At 43.1% G+C, this 24,559-nt stretch overlaps 1 protein-coding gene across 2 annotated transcripts in view; it reads right to left on the bottom strand.

Moving 5' to 3' along the window:
- RNF170 (ring finger protein 170) overlaps nt 1-24,559 on the bottom strand; it is a 33,538-nt gene that overhangs the window by 5,251 nt on the left and 3,728 nt on the right. Inside the window, exons 2-6 of one of the 2 annotated variants that reach the window (XM_025276626.2) lie at nt 22,023-22,166; nt 12,571-12,646; nt 10,949-11,057; nt 5,813-5,886; nt 1,646-1,756 (exon numbers count right to left, since the gene is read on the bottom strand). In XM_025276626.2, coding sequence (XP_025132411.1) covers nt 1,646-1,756; nt 5,813-5,886; nt 10,949-11,057; nt 12,571-12,646; nt 22,023-22,159 — 507 coding nt within the window. In that variant the 5' untranslated portion in view covers nt 22,160-22,166. The remainder of the gene's footprint in view (nt 1-1,645; nt 1,757-5,812; nt 5,887-10,948; nt 11,058-12,570; nt 12,647-22,022; nt 22,167-24,559) is intronic. The other variant, XM_025276672.2, reaches the window with a different exon arrangement.

The raw sequence follows: 24,559 nt of genomic DNA, 5'->3' as shown, positions 1-24,559 counted from the left end.
CACTGGAGTGGGTTGCCATTTCTTTCTCCAATGCAGGAAAGTGAAAAGTGAAAGTGAAGGCACTCAGTTGTGTCCGACCCTCAGTGACCCCATGGACTGCAGCCTACAAGGCTCCCCCATCCATGGGATCTTCCAGGCAAGAATACTGGAGTGGGGTGCCATTGCCTTCTCTGAGTTAGACAGCATATTAAAAAGCAGAGACATTACTTTGCCAACAAGGTCCATCTAGTCAAAGCTATGGTTTTTCCAGTGGTCATGTATGGATTTGAGAGTTGGACCATAAAGAAAGCTGAGTGCCAAAGAATTGATGCTTTTGAACTGTGGTGTTGGAGAAGACTCTTGAGAGTCCCTTGGACTGCAAGGAGATCCAACCAGTCCATTCTAAAGGAGATAAGTCCTGGGTATTCATTGGAAGGACTGATGCTGAAGCTGAAACTCCAATACTTTGGCCACCTCATGCGAAGAGGTGACTCATTGGAAAAGACCCTGATGCTGGGAGGGATTGGGGGCAGGAGGAGAAGGGGACGACAGAGCATGAGATGGCTGGATGGCATCACCGACTCGATGGACATGAGTTTGAGTGAACTCCGGGAGCTGGTGATGGACAGGGAGGCCATGCTGCAGTCCATGGGGTTGCAAAGAGTCAGACATGACTGAGCGACTGAACTGAACTGAATGAAGTTCTACAGACAGTAAGGCTGACCGTATCCCAGGCACTGAGACTACAGTAGTGACTGAATAAACACGGCCCTCACCCTTGTGAAACCGCGTCCTGAGAGAATGGTAGTGAACAAGGTCGGAGGGCGAGGACAGAGACCACCCTGGTTGATGAGGGACAGCCTCTCTGAGGAATGTCTGTTTAGGGACAACCCGAAGGATGAGAAGTCAGCCAGGAGACAAGCAGAGGGACATGCGTTCTGGGCAATGCCCTTCACGTTATGTCTCGTGGCTGCGACGCCAGGAACATCCCGCTGGGATGCTCACCGAGCAGGTGGACGTCGGCGCCTAAAGCTTCCCGTATGGGTTTGTACTGAGTGTGTTCTGGGTTTCGAAGTACATATTCAGTCACACATGCACTTCTAGAATCCTCTGTTGCATTTGGAGAACACTGGGATGAGTCAGTAAAGTGTGAGTTTTTAATCTATCAGGTGCCTTTTGGGGGGAGGAGGGGCAGCTGTAGAATTAACACTATTTCTTTTAAAAATTGAATGCTTTTAAATACCTGCCATACGAAACCCTCAAAACTTAGGATTACTTAAGGAAACAATTCAAACAGGGTAAATAAACAGAGGAAACACGACTGTAAAACTCCCTCCAGAAGTTCTAAGTTTCCCATAAACAACCCCTATTTTAGAATCATGTAAGAGTCTGATAATTTTACCTTTCCCTCCAATGTTTTCTATTGCTTTTTTTATTGGCCGGTGTCACTTTCTTAACAAGTTTTATAACGCCATTTTTAAAAGATAAGAAAACTAGTCCTTGGGAGAGCTGTAAACCAGTTGCTGTAACAACAATGATGAAGGTGAAGGATTTACCCAACACATCCAGACTTTTCACAGCTAGAGAGTATTTACTGGTAAATCTCACTTCACAAAAGACAAGTATCCCTGCACTCTAACTCTGCACCCACTGCAACATTACTTACAGATCTGGGCTGCCCTGAGAATCTCCGGTTATAATCACTGATATCCTGATGCAATGAGACAACATCCTGAGACTGGTCATTTTCACCAAATACTGGTAGCAGTAAAGTCACCTGGAGATTACAGGAAAAAAAAAAAAAAAGGTTGGCACACCTTTCTGAAGCATTAATTTTTTTCATCTTGTGTTAGTATTCAGTAAAATGAGGTAAGCTTCTGAATTTAGATTTCGCTCATTGCTTTTAACAAAGGCCACACAGGAGAGGAAAGTAAGTTATTGTTTCCTTACAATAAAATCCAATTCAAAATGTTGTTTGCACTCCTGTAAAATAAAATGAACAATGGTTCAAAGGCTTTTCAATCCACACCAGGGAGCAAGTCAGTGGTTCTCTCTTTGGGCTAACAGATATTTGAAGATATGAGAATGATGAGAAAATACTCAGGAGCAAAGTGACATAAAAAATATATATACTTATTATTTTGAGAGAGAAAAATTAGGGATTTCATCTTCAATTAAAATCATGACTCCTTATCCCCACCGGCATCTGAATTATCTTTGAATGCCACCAACCACAATACAGACATGAGGTTACTACACCCGTCTCTACTATGATCAAAAAGATAATTCTTGACACTCTCGTATAAAGTACTACATTTAACCCTGTTTCCTCTGTGGAGAGGTGAGGAGGATCACAAATGTCCCGGGGCTACACTTGGGTAATCTGAAGATGATGGAACCTCAAAAACAAGTACACTTAAAATGTAAGAGCTCCCAGAGAAATGGGAAGCGGTCAGGATAGATCTGGGTTTCAATCATCTCGCTGTGTTTTTGACCCTTCCTCAGCTCAGCTACAGAACCAGGACTTGACTGCTCAGATGCTTCCCAAGCAGCAAAACACAGGAGCCACTGAGAGAGAGCAGCAGGCGACAGGAACAGCAGCTGCAGGCGCTTGTTAATACGGTCAATTCTTCACTGAACATTAACTGAGCACCTGCTCTGGGCCGGGCTTCCCTGCTGGCTCAGACAGTGAAGAATCCGCTGTGATGCAGGAGACCTGCGTTCGATCCCTGGGTCAGGAAGATCCCCTGGGGAAGGGAATGGCAACCCACTCCAGTATTCTTGCCTGGGAAATCCCATGGACGGAGGAGCTAGGTGGACTATAGTCCACAGGGTTGCAAAGAGTCGGACTCTGAGCAGCTAACACTTACTCTGGGCGAGGCACTGTGCTAAATGCTAGATACACATGAAAAAGGGAAGATGTGGCCTTGCCCCTGGTGCTCACAGTCCCCTGGACAGAAGGGGAGGCAGGCTTGAACGCAGCGGTCATAAAGCACTGGGCTAACTGTTACAATGGTCCAGAGGGCAAGGACTTCCTCTGCCTGGGGTGTCTAGAACGCCTGACATGCGGGCTTGTCCGAGGAACACGGCTGGACCGCTGGTGTGTCAAGTGTGCACACCCAGGGGAAATGTGTGAGCCCGCTGCAGTCACGGGCAGTGTGTGCACACCCAGGGAAATGTGTGAGCCCGCTGCAGTCACGGGCAGCAGCTTGTGTGTGATCCCCAGTGAAGCAGGCAGTCAGGCAGGGAGATGAAGGGGCCGCTTCCTCTGCAGTTGGGGAACCTACAAGCTACCGTATTACAAGAACCGTATCTCCACCTTCTAGCCTCTGGTCAAAGTAGGTGTGGTCCGAAGGATGCGAATATACATATGCCTTATGAAAAGCCACGGGGGTGGCAGGAAGAGAGAACAGGTGCCGGAACTAGTCTTCGGTGCAGACCTTTGGCCTGGCCTCTGTGTTGCTGGCAGAGATGAGAGGTGCACCAGCAGGGAAGCTTCCGCGTCGACCCCCTTGTGAAATCAGCCGGAGAGGTGGGACCAAAAAATCACTTTTCTCCTAATCACATGGCAAAAAGGGCGACAGAGGCAGAATCTGGAGGTGAAGAGGCAAGAAGGAAAGGAGGGAAGGCCTTGAACCTCTGTCTCTCTGAACAAAAATGAAAGAGGTGATGGTGGGGAGTGGATAAGCCAGAACGGCGGCTCAGAGGCACACACGTGTGTGTACGTTTCTGTGTTTGTGTTTCACAATACATTCTATATGGCTTTATTTATACAACGTCCAAAAATCAGGCAAAATGAAACAGTAATCTAGACGAGCATGCTGAGGCAATGAAACTATAAAGAAAATCAAGGAAACTGGACTGTTAGCATAGTCCAATTAGGCTGGTCCAGATTAGGACTATTAGGGTAGTTAGAACAGCAGTCCTGACAGTCACATGGTGGTCACCTCTAGGAGAGAAAGGTGGCCAGGGTGGGCCAGAGACTTGGACGAGGTACTGCAGAGGCTTCTGGGGCTGCAGTCAGTCTCCAGTTCTTCATCGAGGCGGTGGTTACTCTGTTCAGTTCAGTCGCTCGGTCGCGTCTGACTCTTTGCGACCCCATGGACTGCAGTATGCCAGGCCTCCCTGTCCATCACCAACTCCCGGAGTTTACCCAAACTCATGTCCATCAAGTTGGTGATGCCATCCAACCATCTCATCCCCTTCTCCTGCCTTCAATTTTTCCCAGCATCAGGGTCTTTTCCAATGAGTCAGTTCTTCACATCAGGTGGCCAAAGTACTGGAGTTTCAGTTTCAGCATCAATCCTTCCAATGAATATTCAGGACTAATTTCCTTTAGAATAGACTGGCTGGATCTCCTTGCAGTCCAAGGGACTCTCAAGAGTCTTCTCTAACACCACAGTTCAAAAGCATCAATTCTTCGGTGCTCAGCTTTCTTTATGGTCCAACTCTCACATCCATACATGACCACTGGGAAAACCACAGCCTTGGCTGGACGGACCTTTGTTGGCTACTCAGGTGTGGCTTTGTGGTCAGCCAGTGAGCTGTGCTTTATTCTGTGTGCTTTTCTGTGCGTCCGTTAGAGTTGGCAAAGAATTTTTGGAAACCTGTTGCTCCTTCTCTGGTTCTGTTCTGTGGTCTCTCTGGGTTGACGCCTTTCCTGTCTCAGTGGGGCTGCCAGAGGGAGCAAATGGAGGCGCTCAAGTTGGGCTGCTCAACTTGGAAGCTCTTTGTCCTAGTCAGGACTTCCATTTGCCCTGGAAGACCTCCCACGCGTTCAGGACTCATTTTCAGGCATGTATTTTAAATGAAAAATTAAATAAAGGAAAATTTGAAAAACCATGTACAACTGATAGAACACCCCACTTTGCTATATTTATTAATTTTAAAACAAAGAACTTCAGTTTCTCAGAGCTTTCAGTATTTTGTATCTCTGGTGTGTCAAAGGAATGGAGACCATTTGGCGCATCTCACGTGTCCTAACATTTCTGCCTTAAATATGTGTTTATAAAAGCCTTCCTCCTGATGTAGCTTCTATATCAACTAGGATGGTCTAATCTGTTCTGATAATGCAATGTGGTTGTTGTTGCCAAAAGAGACTTTTTTTAAAAAGTATTGTTCATCATTTAAAGCTATCTGGATCCTCACCATGGAAGGGGAGATGAAAAATAAAGTACAACCAAAAACCAGTTTTTTTTCAAAAGAGGTCTATGTGGGGAATATTTGCTTAAGCCTGATTGCTAGTTCAGTTATTCCTTTGCTGGAGTTACAGCAAAGACTTCTTAGGATTTGGAGTGTGGGGTTGGGGGCTCATTTACCAGTTTTTTATCTCACAACAACTAAAGGGATATCAAAGGGAATTCCCTTCTTTGGGGCATCTTATAGACATTAAAAAAAAAACAATGGAGAAACATCACAGAAGCTTTGGATAAATGAAGTCCTGTTAAAAATATAAGAATAATTCAAGAGTCAGATACAGAAACTATATAATCGTGTCCGACTCTTTATGACCCCATGGACTATACAGTCCATAGAATTCTCCAGATAATGATACTGGAGTGGGTAGCCTTTCCCTTCTCCAGGGGATCTTCCCAACCTGGGGCTCGAGCCCAGGTCTCCCACACTGAAGGCAGATTCTTTACCAGCTGAGATACCAAGGAAGCCCAAGAATACTGCAGTGGGTAGCTGATGCTTTCTCCAGCAGATCTTCTCAACCCAGGAATTGAACTGGGGTCTCCTGCATTGCAGGCGATTCTTAACCAGCTGAGCCACAGGGAAGCCCAATTTATAAAATGGACTTGCGTAAATGATGTTTTCTGGACACCAACATTACCGTTTGTCTACAGATTGGACAACTGATGGCCCCAAGCCACGAACCATATCTCCAGTATGCAACAATGCAGGTACCTAATGGGAAGAAAACATCAAAAGTGACGTTGTTAAGTCCATATATCCCAAGAAAGTTTCATATATTTGAAATATTTTAACAACATCACCTACTTTAGAATGTTTTTTACTTCATCCAACCAACTCTTCAGGCAAATTCAAATCTAATAATAATTCCTAGCCACTGAAATATATTTTAATTTAAATTACAAGCTATGATACAAGCATTTTTACAATCAAAAACAAGCATGAAGCCAGAACCTATAAAACTCTTAGAGGAAAACATAGGCAGAACACTCTGACATAAATTGCAACAAGTCCTCTTTGACCCACCTCCTAGAGTAATGGAAATAAAGACAAAAATAAACCAATGGGACCTAGTTAAACATAAAAGCTTTTGCACAGCAAGAGGAAAAGAAAACCTTCAGAACAGGAGAAAATAACTGCAAACGAAGCAACTGATGATTGCTCTACAAAACATACAAGCAGCTCATGCAGCTCAGTATCAGAAAAACGAACCCAATCAAAACATGGGCAGAAGATCTAAACAGACACTTCTCCAAAGAAATATATACAGATGGCCAACAAACACATGAAAAGATGCTCAACATCACTCATTATTAAGAGAAATGCACATCAAAACTACTGTGAGGTATCACCTCATACCAGTCAGAACGGTCATCATCAAAAAAACTACAAATATTTAATGCAGGTGAGGAGGTGGGGGAAAGGGAACCCTCTTGCACTGTTGGTGGGAAGGTAAATTGATACAGCTTCTATGGAGAACAGTATAAAGACTGCTTAAAAAAACAAACAAACAAAAAACTAGGAATAAAACTACCATATGACCCAGCAATCCCACTACTGGGCGTATACCCTAGGGAAATCATAATTGAAAATGACACATGTAACCCCACGATCAGAGCAGCACTATTACAACAGCTAGGACATGGAAGCAACTTAGATGTCCATCAACAGACGAACAGATAAAGAAGCTGTGGTATATACATATATACAATGGAATATTACATTTGAGTCAGTTCTAGTGAGGTGGATGAACCTTGAGCCTGTTATACATAGTGAAGTAAGTAAAAAAGACAAAGATCGTATATTAATACATATATATGGAATCTAGAAAAATGGTACTGATGAACCTACATGCAGGGCAGGAACAGAGATGCAGACGTAGAGAAGTGACCCGTGGGCACGGCGTGGGAAGGATGGGCCCAACTGAGACAGTAGCACTGACGTATACACAGCACATGTGTGAGCTCGACAGCGAGAGGAAAACTGCTGGACTCACAGGGGACCCAGCTCGGTGCTCTGTGAGGACCTCGTGGGGTGTGATGAGGGGAAGGCAGGAGGCTCAGAAGGGAGGAAATACATGTATCTATACGGCTGACTCACGCTGTTGAATAGCAGAAACCGATATAACGTTGTAAAGCAATTATCTTCCAATTTAAAAAAAAGGCAAGCATAAACTGCTTCCGTACTATAAGGCTTAACAGAAATTATTGCATTTCTTATGCAAAATAAATAAAATAACTGAACATGATTGTAAACATGATAACTGACAAATCAGTGTCAACTTTCCATTCCAAATGTGATGCATATGTTCTAAAAACACAAGTTCCATATTTTTAAAAGTTTAGAAAACCAAGATGCTTAAGGAACAGTAATTAGGTAATATGAATTAGGAACCAAAGGATACAAAGATTACATGCTTCCTGCCCAAATAAAGTTCATAATTCAGTTAAGTAATTGAGTCAGTTTTTATACTGGATGGATTGGACTTCTCTGCTTGAAGGTGTCAACAAGCAGTGAAACAGGTAAACAGCCTAACGGGAGGATTTACAGACTCTAAAAAGTGGTGGTCACTGAGCTCCGTGTATGTGCACTGAAGCTCAGACTAGTACCAAACGAAGAAGGAACATTTTTTAACACTGGCTGACGTTTACGGAGCCAGTTCATGTTCTTCTCTGCAGGCTCCTGTTTCTCGGACTGTCCAGGTTCCACTGTGCATCTCAACTAAGTGCTTCCTGGTTTCTGCTAAAGTCTTCTTTTTCTTCCTCTCACCTTAGCCACCCAGCTTAGCCCTCTGTGTTCCTTGTTCTGATTCTTCCAGATCAACCACATGTCCACAATTCAGAGCGAGCACTAACAAGCAGACTGAGGATACCAAGGCAACACACTCAAATCAATCAGAAGGTCGTTAAATCCTGAACTGTGTCATGTTAACTTTCGATACAGAAGGAATACAGAATTTGAACCCAACTTTGTGGGATTGGTAAGATTTAGTTCGGCAGAACACAGGAGGGGAGGATGCTCCAGGTTTTACAATAAAAAAAGAGTACGTGCCAGAGGCAGAAACAGTGGTACCTGAGGGGCCTGGTGAGCAAGCCAATGGCTGAAGCCACGGCTGGCCCACCTGGATGTTAGTGACTGTGGGGGAAACTGGCTCAACAATGTAAAGATGAATTTAAATGACAAACCGCCTGTATCTGGGATCTTCTGCTCTGAGTGCTGTGTTAGATAATATTTACTAAATACCCTGAGCAATCTAATGTCATATGGAATCTACGTGAAAGCAAAGGATCATAATCTGTGAGTATTTCCACCATCAGTAATGACGCCTCAGATCTATCTAGTACCTTTTCACCCAGAAAGTCCAGTGTGCTTTGACACATGTTGACTGATTTAATCTTATTTCCACAAACTGGAACGTAGGCGTCCTTGTTTGCACGTTACGTAACGGCCGCTCGCCGACACTGGAAAACTATGGGCCAACTAATCAGACACTCGGTTCACACACATCTGCTGGGATGTGCCTGATGCTTTTTCTTGCTTCCTCAACTTTTCCCCTCTTTAAACGGGAGATCCGGGACGTCCCTGTGGTCCAGAGGGTAAGATTTCACCTTCCACTGCAGAGGGTGTGGGTTCAAACCCTGGCTGGGGAGGATTGGCCACATGCCTAACGGCCAAAAAGACCCAGAACGTACACCACAGGAGCTATATTGTAACAAACTCAACCAAGACTTCAAAAATAGTCCACATTAAAAAAAAAAAAAGTTAAAAAATAAATAAAGGGCGATCCACCTCAACTGGATGACGGGAGAGATGACTCAATGGCCTAAAGTTAGGCCACCATCTCTGCGGATCTGCTTATTTTGTAAAATGGAAATGAGACCCCACAAGATCGCCGGAGAATTAAATACAATAACGTGGGTTACAAATGCAAGGAAGGGGACGTGGGGGGCTGCTGGTGTCCTTGGCTCTGTCAAGGCTCAGAACTGTAGTTCACACACGGAGCTGAGCGGGAGTGCCCTCACCTCATACCAACATCCTTGAACTGCTGTTCCAAGCAACACATTTCCTGTTTTCTGTGAGGCTGAATAACTAGGTGCTGTTTTTTTCTCTTTTTTTAACCTTTGGACCCACAGACAGTAAATAAATCTGTCCAACAAGTAGAGCAGGGTAAGAGGAGGAGCCTAACCTATTACCTCAGACCCAGAGGTAAAAACCAAGCGCATAGCACAGCCGGGTTATCTGCTCAGTGAATCGCCAGGGCCCAGCCTGGCAAACAGACTCCGTCTAGCCAGCCAGACCTCCCAGATTCCCAGGCTGGCCTGGGGTCCTGGGCAAGAGGACATCAATGTGGTCAATGTGTCAATGTGGTGACATCAACGTGGCCGGGGCCACGGCCAGACTCAGCGAGGGGCTCCAGCTGACAAGGACCAGCGACCAGAGCTCCGAGCAGGGAGCAGCTGTTTTCTGTGATGACTGTTTAATTTCCCCCACCCCTCTGATTGTGCATTACTTTGCTGCTCACCAGCATTTCCAACAGATAACTAAGGATACACACTGAAATAGTGGTTTACAATTCGGTAGCTCCTTGAGGCTAAAACTTGAGGGAAGAGGCTGAAATTAACGGATGAGGCAATAATGGGTCTGGCAAGCACTACCGGAAGGAGCACGAGGTACAGAGAACCCTGCGTCACCTGGACAGGCTCCAGATTCTACTTCACCCCCAACAGCATCAAGAGGAACACGGTATACCTCAGAATTCTGAATCTCAGACAAAAGATACAAAGGGGCGAGGGCATTACGCAGATCAACGTACACTACAGTTTTAATCAGTCTGGACGCAGAAACTGGGTACAGCCTGGGAGCCATCAGAACCCTATCTTGGTTCAAACGGCAACAGTCTCAATAAAAATCAGGTCTAGTGATGACAGAAACCTTAAGTAGAGAGTCGCGGTATAAACCAGTGATCATGCAGAATTCGGCCCTGGCTTTGACATTAGACCGGGTTTAAAACCGAGCTCTGTCCACCTGCAGCTGGGATGCCCTTTGCCAAACCTCAGCACAGCTACACCTCAGTCTCCTCGTCTGTGGCCCTGGAGGAGATGCGGGTATGTTGTGTCCAGCACACAGCAGGCACGGAATAACTGAACTTCCCCCATCTCCTGTGACCACAGCCAGCAAACAGCTACAGGATACCCCGCTGCTCTTGATGAACTCTTTCTGGAAGGTCGGGAAGAACACCCAGGGGTAGACAGCACCCACCCTGATACTAAGGGTGACATCAGCGTCTCCTCTCGTTCCTCCACATGCTCCAGGGTTACCGAGCCTCTGGGGGGGTCATGCAGGAACAGAGGGAAGAACCTTTGTATCGACTCAGAGTGAGAAAGGGGTAGCAGAGCCAAGGAAAGGTCTCGGGCAAGGTCCCTGAGAGAAGACCCTTGCTGACCCTTTGGAAAGAAGTAACAAACGAAGACACCCGAAAGGTGATGAGAAGAGGGCTTCAGCGACTCCCTCGTGGTGCTGATACACTTACTATTCAAAGAAACACAGTGCTGTTTACTGGGGAGGTGAATAACTAGGTTTTTTTTTTTAAGCCCACAGACACTCAATAAAAGTTGCTGACAAGGTGAGTAGGATCCCAGAAGCAATCCATCCTACTCATAAAAATACAGACGGTGGCGGAGAGAAAATTAGGACTCCTGCTCACACGCAGACACACACACACAGGTCTTGGTCTAAACAGTCCCTTTTACCCAGAGGAGCAGCACCGTTTGCTTACCGCAAAAGAGATGTCCACAGTTGGTCTCCACGGGGAGGGAAGCTTGGTGTAAGCAGATCGGACAGTACATGTCAGTGTAGAACTGCTGTCGGGCAGCAGCAGGTGCATCCTGGCGAGAAAAACGCGCGCACGTTGAGACATGACACACACGGGCGTTGCAAAATCAGCTGCTTGCTCAAGCACACTTGAGGATACAGTCAGGACTGCGTAATCCTCGAAATCTCCGACGGGCACTCGGTTAGGGTCTTACAGGTTTGATAAACTCACGAGCCTCCGCTGTTGTTCCCCTTACCCTGCACGGGCTCTACGTTTCTTCCTGAACACAGTCTAAAGATGAAAACCTGGACTAACTCTGGAGTTACTCTATTAGAAAGAGTTAAGTTATTCTGAATTACTCTGCAGGCTGAGCTGAAGCCTTCATTGGGTGAAGAATCCGGTAGGCCAAGCAACTCTCCAAGTGTTCACTTTCTTCTATTTCTAACATCTGTTTCATTCACACATCCCTGACCGTGTGACATGTTTGGAGATTAAATGACATAGTTATATGTGAAATCACTTTGTAAATTATAAAACGCCATCCCTGCGTGAATTATTGATAACAAGAGCTCTAGAACACAATACTACGAATCTGTTTACACTATTTCTGTGTCAATGGATTCAAGTTCTATGGAGCAAGAATTCTTGTCCATTTAGTTTATGAATGAATTTCCCATGCCTGGAACAATATTTGGCATATGGTAGATGGTTAATAAATAAGAGGTAAATGGATATATCATAAAAACTCTCTTTGGAATTAAAGTTGGATTGGTGGGTAGGCAATCAATTTTTAATTTTTTTTTTTTTTTTTGATGTTCGCTATGTCAGATGAAGGTGTGCTGTGCTTTAGTCACTTCAGTTGTGTCTGACTCTTTGCGACCCTATGGACGGTAGCCCACCAGGCTTCTCTGTCCATGGGATTCTCCAGGCAAGAATACTGGAATGGGTTGCCATGCCCTCCTCCAGGGGGTCTTCCCGACCCAGGGATCAAACCCACGTCTCTTAACAACTCGGGCACTGGCAAGGCCACCCGGGAAGCCCCATGAAGGTGTATAATATCCTACTTAACCCAGCCTTCATGAAATATATTTCTGGTTCTTGGTGAGTCCATACAGCTCAAAACAAAGACGAGGCAGAGGAGAGTTCTCCTCTCTGTCTAGCTAGTTTTGTTCATTTTGACCAGAGAAGGAAAAAAAAAAAAAAGGAAAAAAACCCACCTGTTAGAGTCATTTATTTGAAGGTCTTAGGGGAATGTATTTTAGAAAGAGTAGTTTTTCCACCACATTTCATTAAAGTCAATGAGACAGTGATTTTTTTCTCCTTATCAGTTAAATAGGAAACTGCTGTCTTTTAAAGCAAATTAAAATTAGCACATGTAAATATCTTAAATTAGATTAAGGCTAATCATTTGCCTAATCTGAAACTGTACAATTAATAGGATAACGAAAGGTAACTAACTCCAAGCAGGAGAGAAGCCTGTGCTTCTGTGGAAGGAATTTACTGATATTTCATCACTATTTCCTCCGCAAAAGGAGTAAGACTACGCCCTCCTCACACAAACGCGCAGACTTGTGTCACGACAGTACCTGTTCTGTTTGAAGCTGTTCCCGAAGCACCCTCACTAGCTCTTGGTTTTCTGGGTGAATATTTTGATGTGCATTTCTGTTGAAGAAAAACATAGTAAAGTTTCAATATAAAACACTGTCTGATGAATCAGTTTTCCTTCTCGATCTAACTTTTGACCCAGACTCCTGGTAACGTGAGAAGCAGAGATGACGGCCAACACCGGTATTTCAGCTGCAGGACTGAACATTCCAGGCCATTCTGAGCGCACTGACCGAGTTTAACTAGCAAATGATGAAACCCACAGGCCTAGTGCCTTGGGGACTCAATGTAATTGCAGACTCACATGTCATATAGAGAACAATTAACACGTTTACTTTTTCTGTAAAATGTCTCGTATTATTATGCAAGACATATCTTCTCCATATCTAATCAGGTTTTTCTCCAAACTTTTCACCTATAAGGACACGGGGGACAGAAAAAAACCCAAACCAAAATGTATGATGTAGCAAAGCCCAAACCTATCATACTACTAATATCTTAAAACATTAACAAGATGTGGATGGACCTAGAGTGTGTCAAACAGAGTGAAGGCAGAAAGAGAAAAACAAATACTGCATATTAACGTCTATAGGTGGCATCCAGAAAAATGGCACAAATGAATCTATTTCCAAGGTAGGGACGGAGACGCAGACGCAGCAAACGGACTTGGGGGCACAGTGGGGGAGGGAGAGGGTGGCATGAATTGAGAGATTAGCACTGCCGTATACACACGTATATATACATGTGCAGACAGACAGCTAGAGGGGACCTGCTGAAGTGCACAGGGAGCTCAGCTCTGCGCTCTGCCATGGCCTAGAGGGCTGGGAGGGCACAGGTGGGAGGGAGGCCCAAGGGGGAGGGGATGTACGCATATATACGGTTGATTCGTAACACTGTACAGCAGAAACTAACACACTGTAAGCAGTTATACACCAATTAAAAAAAAAAGAAACAAAGATAAGATGTTAGTGGCTGATACAAGAGGACAAGACACGAGAGGACTGAAAATCAGAAGCGCTAGTTAAGGTTGCAGAGTGGGAAGCTCAGATTTACATCTGGATTGGTTTAACTTCATTTGGCTGTAGCAGTTTTTTCTAAACCTAAATCTCTTTTAACGGCAATATTTCATGTCCACGCAGCATTGGTGTTAATCTACAGAAGTACCTTTACTCTCTGGCTGAATCAAAATTCCCCAGCACCTAGAATTCCAAATCAGCATTTCAATGGGATAAGAAAAATTACAGATATCTATCCTATGGTTATTTAATTTTTAGTAAAACATTTAAATTTTAGAAAAGAAAGCTGAAAAAATATAACCATTATTTCAGAGATGACAAAAAAGCAATTTAAAGTCAAATATCTAATCAGAAGCTTGACATCAATGTAATGAAACTGCTTGAACTCTGTTTAAACATCTTAAATTTTGGTGGATTATTTATTTTTAAATGTTATGTTCTTATGATTGAATGAATGAATCAGTGAAAGAAAGCTGCTGTGGGAAAAACAACCTATCCAGGAACAGGCTAGGAACCGTCTCATTTAGACACCAGTATGGGCTTCCCTGGAGAAGGCAATGGCAACCCACTCCAGTGTTCTTGACTGGAGAATCCCGGGGACGAGGGAGCCTGGTGGGCTGCTGTCTATGGGGTCACACAGAGTTGGACACGACTGAAGCGACTTAACAGCAGCAGCAGCAGCATGGGCTTCCCTGGTGGCCCAGATGATAAAGAATCTGCCTGCAATGCAAGAAACCCAGGTTGGATCCCTAGGTTGGGAAGACCCCCCTGGAGAAGGGAATGGCTATCCACTTCAGAATTCTTGCCTGGAGAATCCCATGGACAGAGGAGCCTGGTGGGCTACCGTCCATGGGGTTGCAAACACGATTGAGCAACTAACATTTTCACTTTTTCAAACACACAGCTAACTGGAAATTCTTGACTCTTTGACACTGCAGAACCATTCATTCCCTTTCAATGAAAAAAAGTCATGAGTTTCAGAGTGTATGTGTATATATATATATTTATCATATATAAATATATAATATAAATACTATATTATACAATATGTTTATTATATATAAATATAGATATTTATACATATATAAAACCCATGTCACTAGAAGGTATTTCTTTTAGTTTCTTTCCATAAAAGATATGAAATTCTTAAATCTGATAGAATATTAGAAAGTCAAGGTGCAGTCAAAGAATAAGAAAAAACAGCCCAAGATTCTGATCGTGGTGTGAGCTTCAGGTAACTAAATGTGACCGGCAACTTTGGGTACAGAACCAAAAATCCAGAAAATGGGATAATCAAGATAGACCGTCAGAGCTAGATTAGAAATCGGGAACACACCGTGATAGAGAAAACTGCGGGTTAGTCATCTGTCACTTGTGCTACAGCCCATGACGCCAAACCTAGAGTTCACACCTGGCCCACCTTCCCCAGGTGATGAGAATCAGCCAATCTGGGGTTTCTGGGTCAGCACCAAGGAGGTGGCCTGCAAGGCTAAGACCCCTGCCATTTCCTTCCCCCAGAAGTAGTAGTCCTGGCCTGAAATAATCCCTACTTTTGCAAATAACTTCCTTGCCCCACCCTCCTTCTGCTTATGAAACCCTTCCATTTCATATAGCTCCTCCGGGCACCTCTCTACTTGCTGGACAGGAAGCTGCCTGATTCATGAATAACTTACTTAGTAAAGCCAATTAGATCTTCAAATGAACTGGCTGAATTTTTGTTCTTTAAATACTATGATCACCTTAGCAATGAGAAAATGATTGCATTTGACACGAAGAAGGTCTAAACTGAGATGCCAAAGTGAGTGGCTCCACGATGGAACAGAAGAACACCTGTTGTTGTATCTATCAACGATTTATGGTCCTTCTACGTTCTTTGAAAGGAGAAACCAAAACTGTCAAACTAGTTAAGTTACACATAGCCCTGGAAAGGAGCCAGGAACCTCTCAGGTGAGGAAAGCAATGATACCCAAAGCCTGGGTCAAGAAATGAAATTGGAATCAAAGTTTACTGATATGCAAGCATGGGTTAACCTGCATACCAGACGTTTGTCACTGGCTTCTGGTCTGTCAACACATGTCAGCTATTATTAATGGCTTAAGCAGGAAGAACAAATAGAAAATATTTTAAAAGAAATTAATTAAACTACAAAGCACTGCTGAGAAATATTAAAGAAGACATCCCATGTTCACAGACTGGAAGACAACACTGTTAAGATGTCAATACTATCCGAAGTGATCTAGCTACAGCTTCAGTGCCACCTCTATCAAAATCCCAACAGCACTCTTGGCAGAAATAGAAAAACGCATCTTAAAATTTACACGGTATCTCCAGGGACTCCAAAGAGGCAAAATAATCTTGAAAGAGAGGAAAGAAGTTTTAAGACACTTCCTGATTTCAAAACTTGCTGCAAAGTTATAGTAAAAACAGTGTGGTGCCGGTAACAAGGCCAAATGCATAAACCAAGGGAGCAGACCACAGAGACCAGAGAGACACGCTTAGATATATACGGTTCATTGGCTTTTGACAAGGATGCCGAGGCCCTTTAGTGGAGTAAGGACAGTCTTTGCAACAAAAGATGTTGGAAAAACTGGCTATCCACATGCAAAACAATGAATTTGGACCCTTACCTCATGTCATATTGGAGAAGGCAATGGCACCCCACTCCAGTTACTCTTGCCTGGAAAATCCCATGGACGGAGGAGCCTGGTGGGCTGCCATCTATGGGGTCGCACAGAGTTGGACATGACTGAAGCGACTTAGCAGTAGCAGCTCATATCATATACAAAAATTAACTCAAAATGGATCTAGCACCTAACCTCACGAGCTAAAACTATAAAAATCTTAGAAAAACATAGATGGAAATCTTTTTGACCTTCAACTTAACAATGACTTCATAACCATGACACCAAAACACGGGCAACAAAAGAGAAAAAAAAAAAAGATAAATTGAACTTCATCAAAATTTTTAAAATTTTGTGCATCAAGGAACACTATCAAGAGGATAAAAGCAGGGCTTCCCTGGTGGCTCGGTGGTAAAGAATCCTCTTGCCAGTGCAGGAGACATGGGTTCAATCCCTGATCTGGGAAGATCCCACACGCCTTGGAGCAACTAAGTCCATGCACCACGACTACTGAGCCCACACTCCAGAGCCGGGGGCAGCAACTACTGAAGCCCTCACGCCCTGGAGCCCGTGCTCCACGAGAAGGCCGGGCACCCAAACTAGAGAGGAGGTCCCACTCCCCCAACTAGAGGAAGCCCATGCGTCCAGTGACAAAGACCCGGCACAGCGAAACAAATAAATACAATAAACCAAGGGAAAGAGGAATTAAAAAAAGAGGCTAAAAGGACAACCAACAGAATGAGAGTATTAGTAAGCCATATATTTGATAAGTGATTGAGACAAAATATAGAAAGAACTCATGACTCAAACACCAAAAAGCCAACAACCTAATTCAAATATGCATGAAGGACTGGAATAAACATTTCTCTAAAGAAGATACACAAATCGCCAATAAGCACATTAAATGATGTCCAACATCATTAGTCATTAGTGAAATGCAAACCAAAACCACAATGAGATACCAATTCACATCCACGAGGATGACTATCAAAAAACCAGAAAGTATCAACTGCTGGCCAGGATGCAGGGATACTGGAGAGGTCGTGCACTGCTGGGGGGAATGTAAGATGCGGCAGTTGCTGTGAAAAACAGATTAAGTGTTCCTCAAAAAGTTAAACACAACGTTACTGTATGATCCAGGAATTCCAGTAGAAAGCAGGGACTCAAACACTTTCTTGTAGCCCCTCGTTCACAGGGCACCATTCACAACAGCCAGAAGGTGGGAACAACCCAAATGTCCATCAACAGATGAATAAATACAGTATACATGCGCCATGGAATACTATTCGGCTATAGAAAGGAATAAAATTCTGGTGGATGATACAACATAGATGAACCTAGAATGCATTACACTAAGAGAAATAAGCCAGACAGAAAAGGACAAAATACTGTCCAATTCCTGTTTATGAGGTATGTAGACTAGCCTAATTTCTTGAGACAGAAGGTGGAATAAAGGTTACCAGGGACTGGGAGAAGGAGGAATAGGGAGCTATTATTTAGCTGGTAGAGTTTCTGTTTCAAATGGTGAGAAAGTTCTAGAAATAGACAGTGATGATGGTTACACAGCACTGTGAATGTTCCTAATGCCAATGAGTCCTTAAATGACGACTTCCATGTTACGGGTATTTCACCACAATGTGAAGAAAGAATGAATCATAATGACTAAAAACATCAAAATTACAGACAACAGATAAAAGGTTCCTTTGTTTGACTCTTATTCTATGCATGCTGCCTCTCCTCCAATTCATTGATGGCTCCAGTTGGAAGGGAGAGGATTACAGCTGCAAACTGAATTTGAATCTGAAGAGCCAGACAGCAACTTAAACTGACCTCCCTACCCAAGTCCAATCGTGTGACAGATTCAATACAGCATCCGTGCACTGGGACAGCACCTTATGTTATTTGAGAAGTTGTACCTTAAGCTGAAACCTCGTCATTAGTCCCTACCTGCTGGCCCTATATAAGTTAATAGAAAATACACACACTGGTCTCTGCCCTGGTCCCTGGCACAGACCTCCAGAAACACTTGTAAATCCCTAAGTGATAAGTACACTAGGAGCACCCTGTTTTATATAATATTTGGTCTCTGACATGGTCCCTCACACAGAGCTCCTGAAACCCTTGTAAATTCCTAGGTGACAGCAGTGTCTTTTGTTCTCAGCAGGTGACTCTGGGTGGGCACCCGGATGAGGGCTGGTCACCGGAACAACAACCACAGGATTACAACATTGGAATTTTCAGAGTCCCTCACCCCCTGACTCCTGGCCCCGTTCTCCAGAAATAGGAGAGGGCCCAGAAACAGAGTTAATAACTGATCACGTCTACATGAAGATGCCTCCACAAAATCCCTGGAGAGCTTCATACAGGTGAACATGTCCACCCCAGGAGGGGGATGACCCCACACCCTGACCCCATAGGGACAGAGGCTCCTGCACTCAGGACCGCTCCAGGCCTTGCCCAGTGCACCTCGTCACCTGTCTGGGTATCTGTATCCTTCATCACACCCCTTAATAAACTGGTAAGCCCATTGCTTCCCTGACTCCGGTGAGCTGCTCTGGCAAGGTAATCGAACCTGAGGCGGGGGTTACAAGAGCCTCCGATTTCTGGTGGAAAACCTGAGGACAGAAATCAGACGGAGGAGGTGGGTAACCTGGGGACCTATTACTGGCTGTTGGCATCTGAAGTGTGGTGGGACTGAGCCCTTAACCTGTGCGACGATCTGACAGTGTCTCCAGGCAGACAGGGTCAGAACTGAGTTAAACTGTGGGACGCCCAGATGGTGTCAAGAAGAACTGCTTGGCAGGGGGAAAGCCACCTACATCTGGTGACCAGAAGTAAAGAGTTCTGTATAAGAATGAAGGAGACACACAAGACAGAAACAGGAGCAACAGGTCCCTTCACTGCAGAAGCAGGAAGTGTCCACAGGTCTTTCCTGGACACCCTAGTGCAGCCCGTGAAGCTACACAGAATAAACCTTTCTCTTCTTCAACAAAACACACCCTCGCCATATGTAAAGTTTGCGCATCCTACAGTCCTTCCCCTAAGCAAGGTATCCCCAGTTCTTCTGGGCATTTTTATATGGTTTGTTTCCGTAGCTTTGCCCATTTTCATAACCTCCCCTGACTCTCTTCCAGTTTAAAATGCTTGACCTAAGCTGAATATAATCTATATGCGAACTTTATCTGATTATTCTGATTAACACACTCTAATGCTGGTAAGCTTTTGGCATCTACAATATACAATTGCCTTGTTAATAGAAACTTTTCATTTTGGGTTTCACATTACTGCAGCCTGTGAGGAAAACACTTTTATTTACAAGCAATAATTATCCCTAGTAGAGAAATTAGAAAAATAAAGGAAAACTATTTTTCAATAAAATTTATAAAAATCCGTCTTAAAAACAAAATGGGCTACTTGACCTATGGTTTTATGAGGTGTCTTTCACTTAATTCTCACTCAACAATTTATCATGGATACTTTCAAATGACAATAAATTCCTATGTCTATATCCCATTCTTAATAGGTAAGGAACAAATTTTTTTTTTTTGGAATTTACCTAGTCACGACTCATTTTAAAAGCACCTTTATTGAGATATAATTAAATCACCACAGTCAATTTTAGAACATTTTCATCATTTCAAAAAGAAACATTCAGCTATCACTCCCTACACCTCCACCTTCTACTCTAGTCCCTCTAGAATCTACTTTCTACCATAAATCTACAGTCTACCATGAATCTACTTTCTGTCTCTGCAGATTTTCCTATTGTGGGCATACAAACAGACTCAAACACACGGCCTTTTGTGTCTGGTTCATGTCACTTAGCACAGTGCTTTCAAGTTCCCTCCATAAGGCAGCACACATCCATCAGTGTTCATTTCTTTTCACAGCTGAACGATATGCCTTTGCATGGACCTACCACATTTTATTTATCCGTTTTCCTGTTGATGGATCCAGTCATCTGTTTCCACCTTTTGGATATTAGGAACAATCCTGCTGTGAACATCCCTGTACATGTTTTTACATGGAGATATGCTTTCATTTCTCACTGTACACATACAGGGGAGTGAAACTGCTGGGACACGTGGCGACTCTATGCTTAGTCATCTGAGGAACTGATGACTTTCCAAGGTGCCTGCACTACCAGTGTATGAGGGCTCCAATTTCCCCACATCCCCAACAATCATCATGATTTGACTTTTTGAACCCAGCCATCCCAGGCAAGTGGGTGTGAAGCTGTATCTCACTGTGGTTTGGCTTGCATTTCCCTGAATGACTAACGATGTCAGGCACGAGTTCACCTACTTGTTGGCCGTTTGTACATCTTTTGAGGAATGCCTATTCTGATCCTTTGCCCATTTATTAACTGTGTTATTTGTCTTTTTGTTACAGAGTTTTGAGTTCTCTACCTATTCAGACATAAGGGCCTATGTCTGAAATATTTCAGATCAGACATGTGATCTGAAATATTTTCTCCCATTCAGTGAACTGACTTCATTGCCTTGATGACGGTCTTTGAAGCAAAAAAAAGTTGTTACTTTTGATGAATTCCAATTTATCTATTTTCTTTTGTTGATCATGCTTGTGGCATCATATCAATTTCCATGATTTACTCCTAGAGTTTTATAGTTTTAGTTCTTACATTTAAATCTTTGATCCATCTTGAGTTAATTTTTGTATATGATGTAGTCAACTTTATTCTTTTGCATGTAGGTAACCTTGTCCCAACATCATTTGTTGAACTCTTTCGCTACTGAAAGGTGTTGGTGCCACTGTCAAAAACCAGCCTGCCACAGAGTATAGGATGACCCATTTCTGAATCTTGATTCTGTTGCATCAATATATCAGCTATCCTTCTCAATGAACAATCTAATAAGCGCACTTCTGTTTTCTTCTTCAACCCACTTGCTAATAGAGATGAGTAGAACAAGCTCAAAGGTCAGAGCCCTACAAAAATTCAGTGTCCTGTTTTGGTTTACATTAAAACATTAGTCAGTACTCCTGGGAATGACCTGTCAATCAGTTATAAACTCAGCAGATAGTAAATCTGCTATCATCTGGTCATCAGTTCCCCACTATGCCCACAAGTGCATCACCAAGTACCGTGTAAGTATTCTACTGAAATCAACATAATGTCACCCTAATTCAGAAACTAACCATGCAGAAGTAAAAGAGAATGCTCACACCCTGTTCAATAATCCTTTCTTAATTTTCATAAGAAATGAAAAGATCTGTAGTTTTTGGAATTAATCTCTTTTCTATTTTATACTTTTTTGCTCATTTCTGTTTTCAGTGATACATATGAAATTAACCTCTATTTGTCAGTACTTACATTTCTAGTTTATTACCTTGTCTCTTGTACTGGCATATAGACATCTGAGATCTCTAAGTATTATTCCTGATTCTACAACAGTAACTTTAATTCTAATCTTAAGTCCCTCTAAGTGTAGAGGTGTCCAAGGTATTTTTTGGCCCCAGGTTTTTTCATTTAAACATGAAAATATATTTGCGCCTATTGTATCAGCTGCAAGTTGATGAATTATGAAAATTACATGTTAAAACTGTGACAGTCCAACAGAAAATATTAACATTTCATTCAAAATATGGATGACAAATTTAAATTTTTTCTGACTGGACAACGTTGATGACAGGAAAATAAAATACCTTAATACGTATTCACAGTCACTGAAGTCTAGCACTTCCTTTTCACATTAAGTATTGAACATTACTAGACACAGTAAGTCAGTTGCCCTTGGAAATATGCATTATTTCAATTTTTTTGTCCTTTAGTCTCACCTGAAAAGTGCATATACCAGGGTAGCAATCAAAGCGAGACTGACCACAACCGCCACAAGTACTTGGTCACTTACTCCTTCTATGACTGAATCATCATCCAGTTTCAAACTTTGAACTTCACCTTGATATTTGGCCATTCCAGGTCTAAAAGGAAAAGAAACAAGACGAAAATTACAAACAGTACAGTGAAAATGAAATATATCCATTAAAAACAACACAAATGTAGCTGACCTCTTTTAGTGCCCACTTGCAGTAGGTTGCATTAGAAGATAACTCCAGCAGTGAGTTTTTTTTTTTTTTTTTTTTAATTATTAAAGAATAGGACTTCCCTGCTGGTCTACTGGTTAAAAATCTGCCTGCCAATGCAGGGGACAGAGGTCCGATTTTTGATCTGGGAAGATCCCAGCCACCGCAGGGCAACTAAGTCCGTTGAGCCACAACTACTGAGCCCGTGAGCCTAGGGCCCGTGCTCTGCAACGAGAGAGTAGCCTCCGCTTGCTGCAACCAGAGAAAGCCCGCATGCAGCAATGAAGGCCCAGCACCGACAAAAATAAAGTAAAAAATAAAAGTGTTAAGGAATAAAGGGCATTCCTCATGCCCAGGGGCTCTTTCCTTACTCCTGAACACCACATGCATTACCCATGTAGATCACACCCCATCCTGTCCCTCACGGCACTGAATGAGCATCATGGAACGTACCAGCACGGACAGGGAAGGAAAGACACTGTCTGCTTCTGCAAATGTTCCTGCCCTACCTGGCATGCTGTCCTGTACACAGCAGGACCTAACAAACAGGAGCGACTTACCTTACTTACGGTGTTGGTAATTCGAAAAGTTAAAAGACAATAGAACACACGGCCTTTGATAGCTATCCTGAGACTACTTGAATTAATAAAAATTCTGGTGTTTGGAAAACTACTGGTCTCAGCCGGGACTAAGCTCAGCTTATGGTTCAGAATTCTGTGACCTGCTTGGCAGTCAGAATGACTCTCAGGTTGAATTTCCTTATGAAGAGACAAGGGAACATACGAAAGGATCCTTCCCAGTTGAGAAAGTTATCACTCAACTGGAGGAAAATAATACCCGATTTCTGTAAGTATGAGGGAAATTAGCCAGACCACATCAGAGTCCAAATATCACAGGTAATTCCTATTTCTTTCAGATGACAAACACTGAAGTTACTTAAAATCTCATAAGACACCTAAAGGGAAATAAAGGCAATAAATATTCAATGACATCTATACAACTATTTATAAATAAAATCCTCTATGTGTATAATGTACTGCCCTGAAAATAGCTTTATACAATGTCATCATTAATCAGGTGAGTTTCTGTTCAAAGGAAACTTTGAGTGTGAAAGTCTTAACACTTTAGAAAAGGACCTGAAAAACTAGTAAGAAGATGAATGACCTCTCACGGAAGAAACTTAAGCAAACAAACAGATCAAAGACAGCTATCATCGGCTTTACACATAGTAATGGCCTGATGCATCAGGAACTTTCTAATGACAGGTTTTGAGTAACCTTAATGAAAGCACACACCAGGAACTCAGAGGAGTTTTCACCTCAGGATTTTATTCAAAAGAACACTCAGATAACAGCCAACTGGAGAAAACAGCCTCCAACAATCTCGGGGTGGGCCACGCGGACAATTTAGATTTTTATTATGGCCAGGTTTCCTCTGTTTAAATTGAGATGCTGGGCCGTGTCAGAAGTCCTAAGGGCAGTGAGGATGACTCCCATCTGCTCAGAGATAAGCAAATGTTATCCCACGTCAAGATTCCCAGCCTCTAATTACTCAATCAGGTTGCTAGGATTCTCTCATATGCTGTACATGTAGGGAGTTTATTACTTTGTACTTAAAAAAAAAATATGGGTTGCATTTGTTTCTGTGTTCTTCCAGGTGTAACCAGTGATAATGTGACTAAATTCTACTGTATAAACTATATATAGTTGTGTGTATACATACACACACACACTATATATTCCTTTTTTATTGGAGTATAATGCTTTATGATGTTGTGTCAGTTTCTGCTGTACAATGATGTGACTCAGCTATAGGTATACCTATATTCCCTCCCTCTTTCCCTTTGAGCCTCCCTCCCCCACCCCCATCCCCCTCCTCTAGGTCATCACAAAGCCCCAGGATCAGGCGTGCTATACAGCAGGTTTGCCAACAACTGTTTTACACATGGCAGTGTATGTATGTCAAGCCCAATCCCCCAACTCATCCCACCCTTCCCTATAACTGAATTGCTTTGCTGCACCCCTGAAACTAACGTTAACATTGCAAATCAACTACAGTTTTCAATAAAAATATATGCACACACTCTACTGAATAAATACATGACTTCTACCAATGCCACCCTTAAGATACTGCTTTCTTCACATTTCCGAGAGCTCAGAGATCCAGGATACTTTGAGTGTTGCAGGATCATGTAATGTTATTTGCACCATCTTCTAGCAAAAGTGTCCAGTGTTGTTGAAACGAAGAGTCACTTATTATTTCCACAAATTCTAGTGTCACTGAAGAAAGTG

The sequence above is a fragment of the Bubalus bubalis genome, chromosome 1 (assembly GCF_019923935.1).
Source record: "Bubalus bubalis isolate 160015118507 breed Murrah chromosome 1, NDDB_SH_1, whole genome shotgun sequence".
Classification (NCBI taxonomy): Eukaryota; Metazoa; Chordata; class Mammalia; order Artiodactyla; family Bovidae; genus Bubalus; species Bubalus bubalis.
Note: the sequence above shows the minus strand (reverse complement) of the source record. Positions and strands in the feature narration are given on the sequence as shown.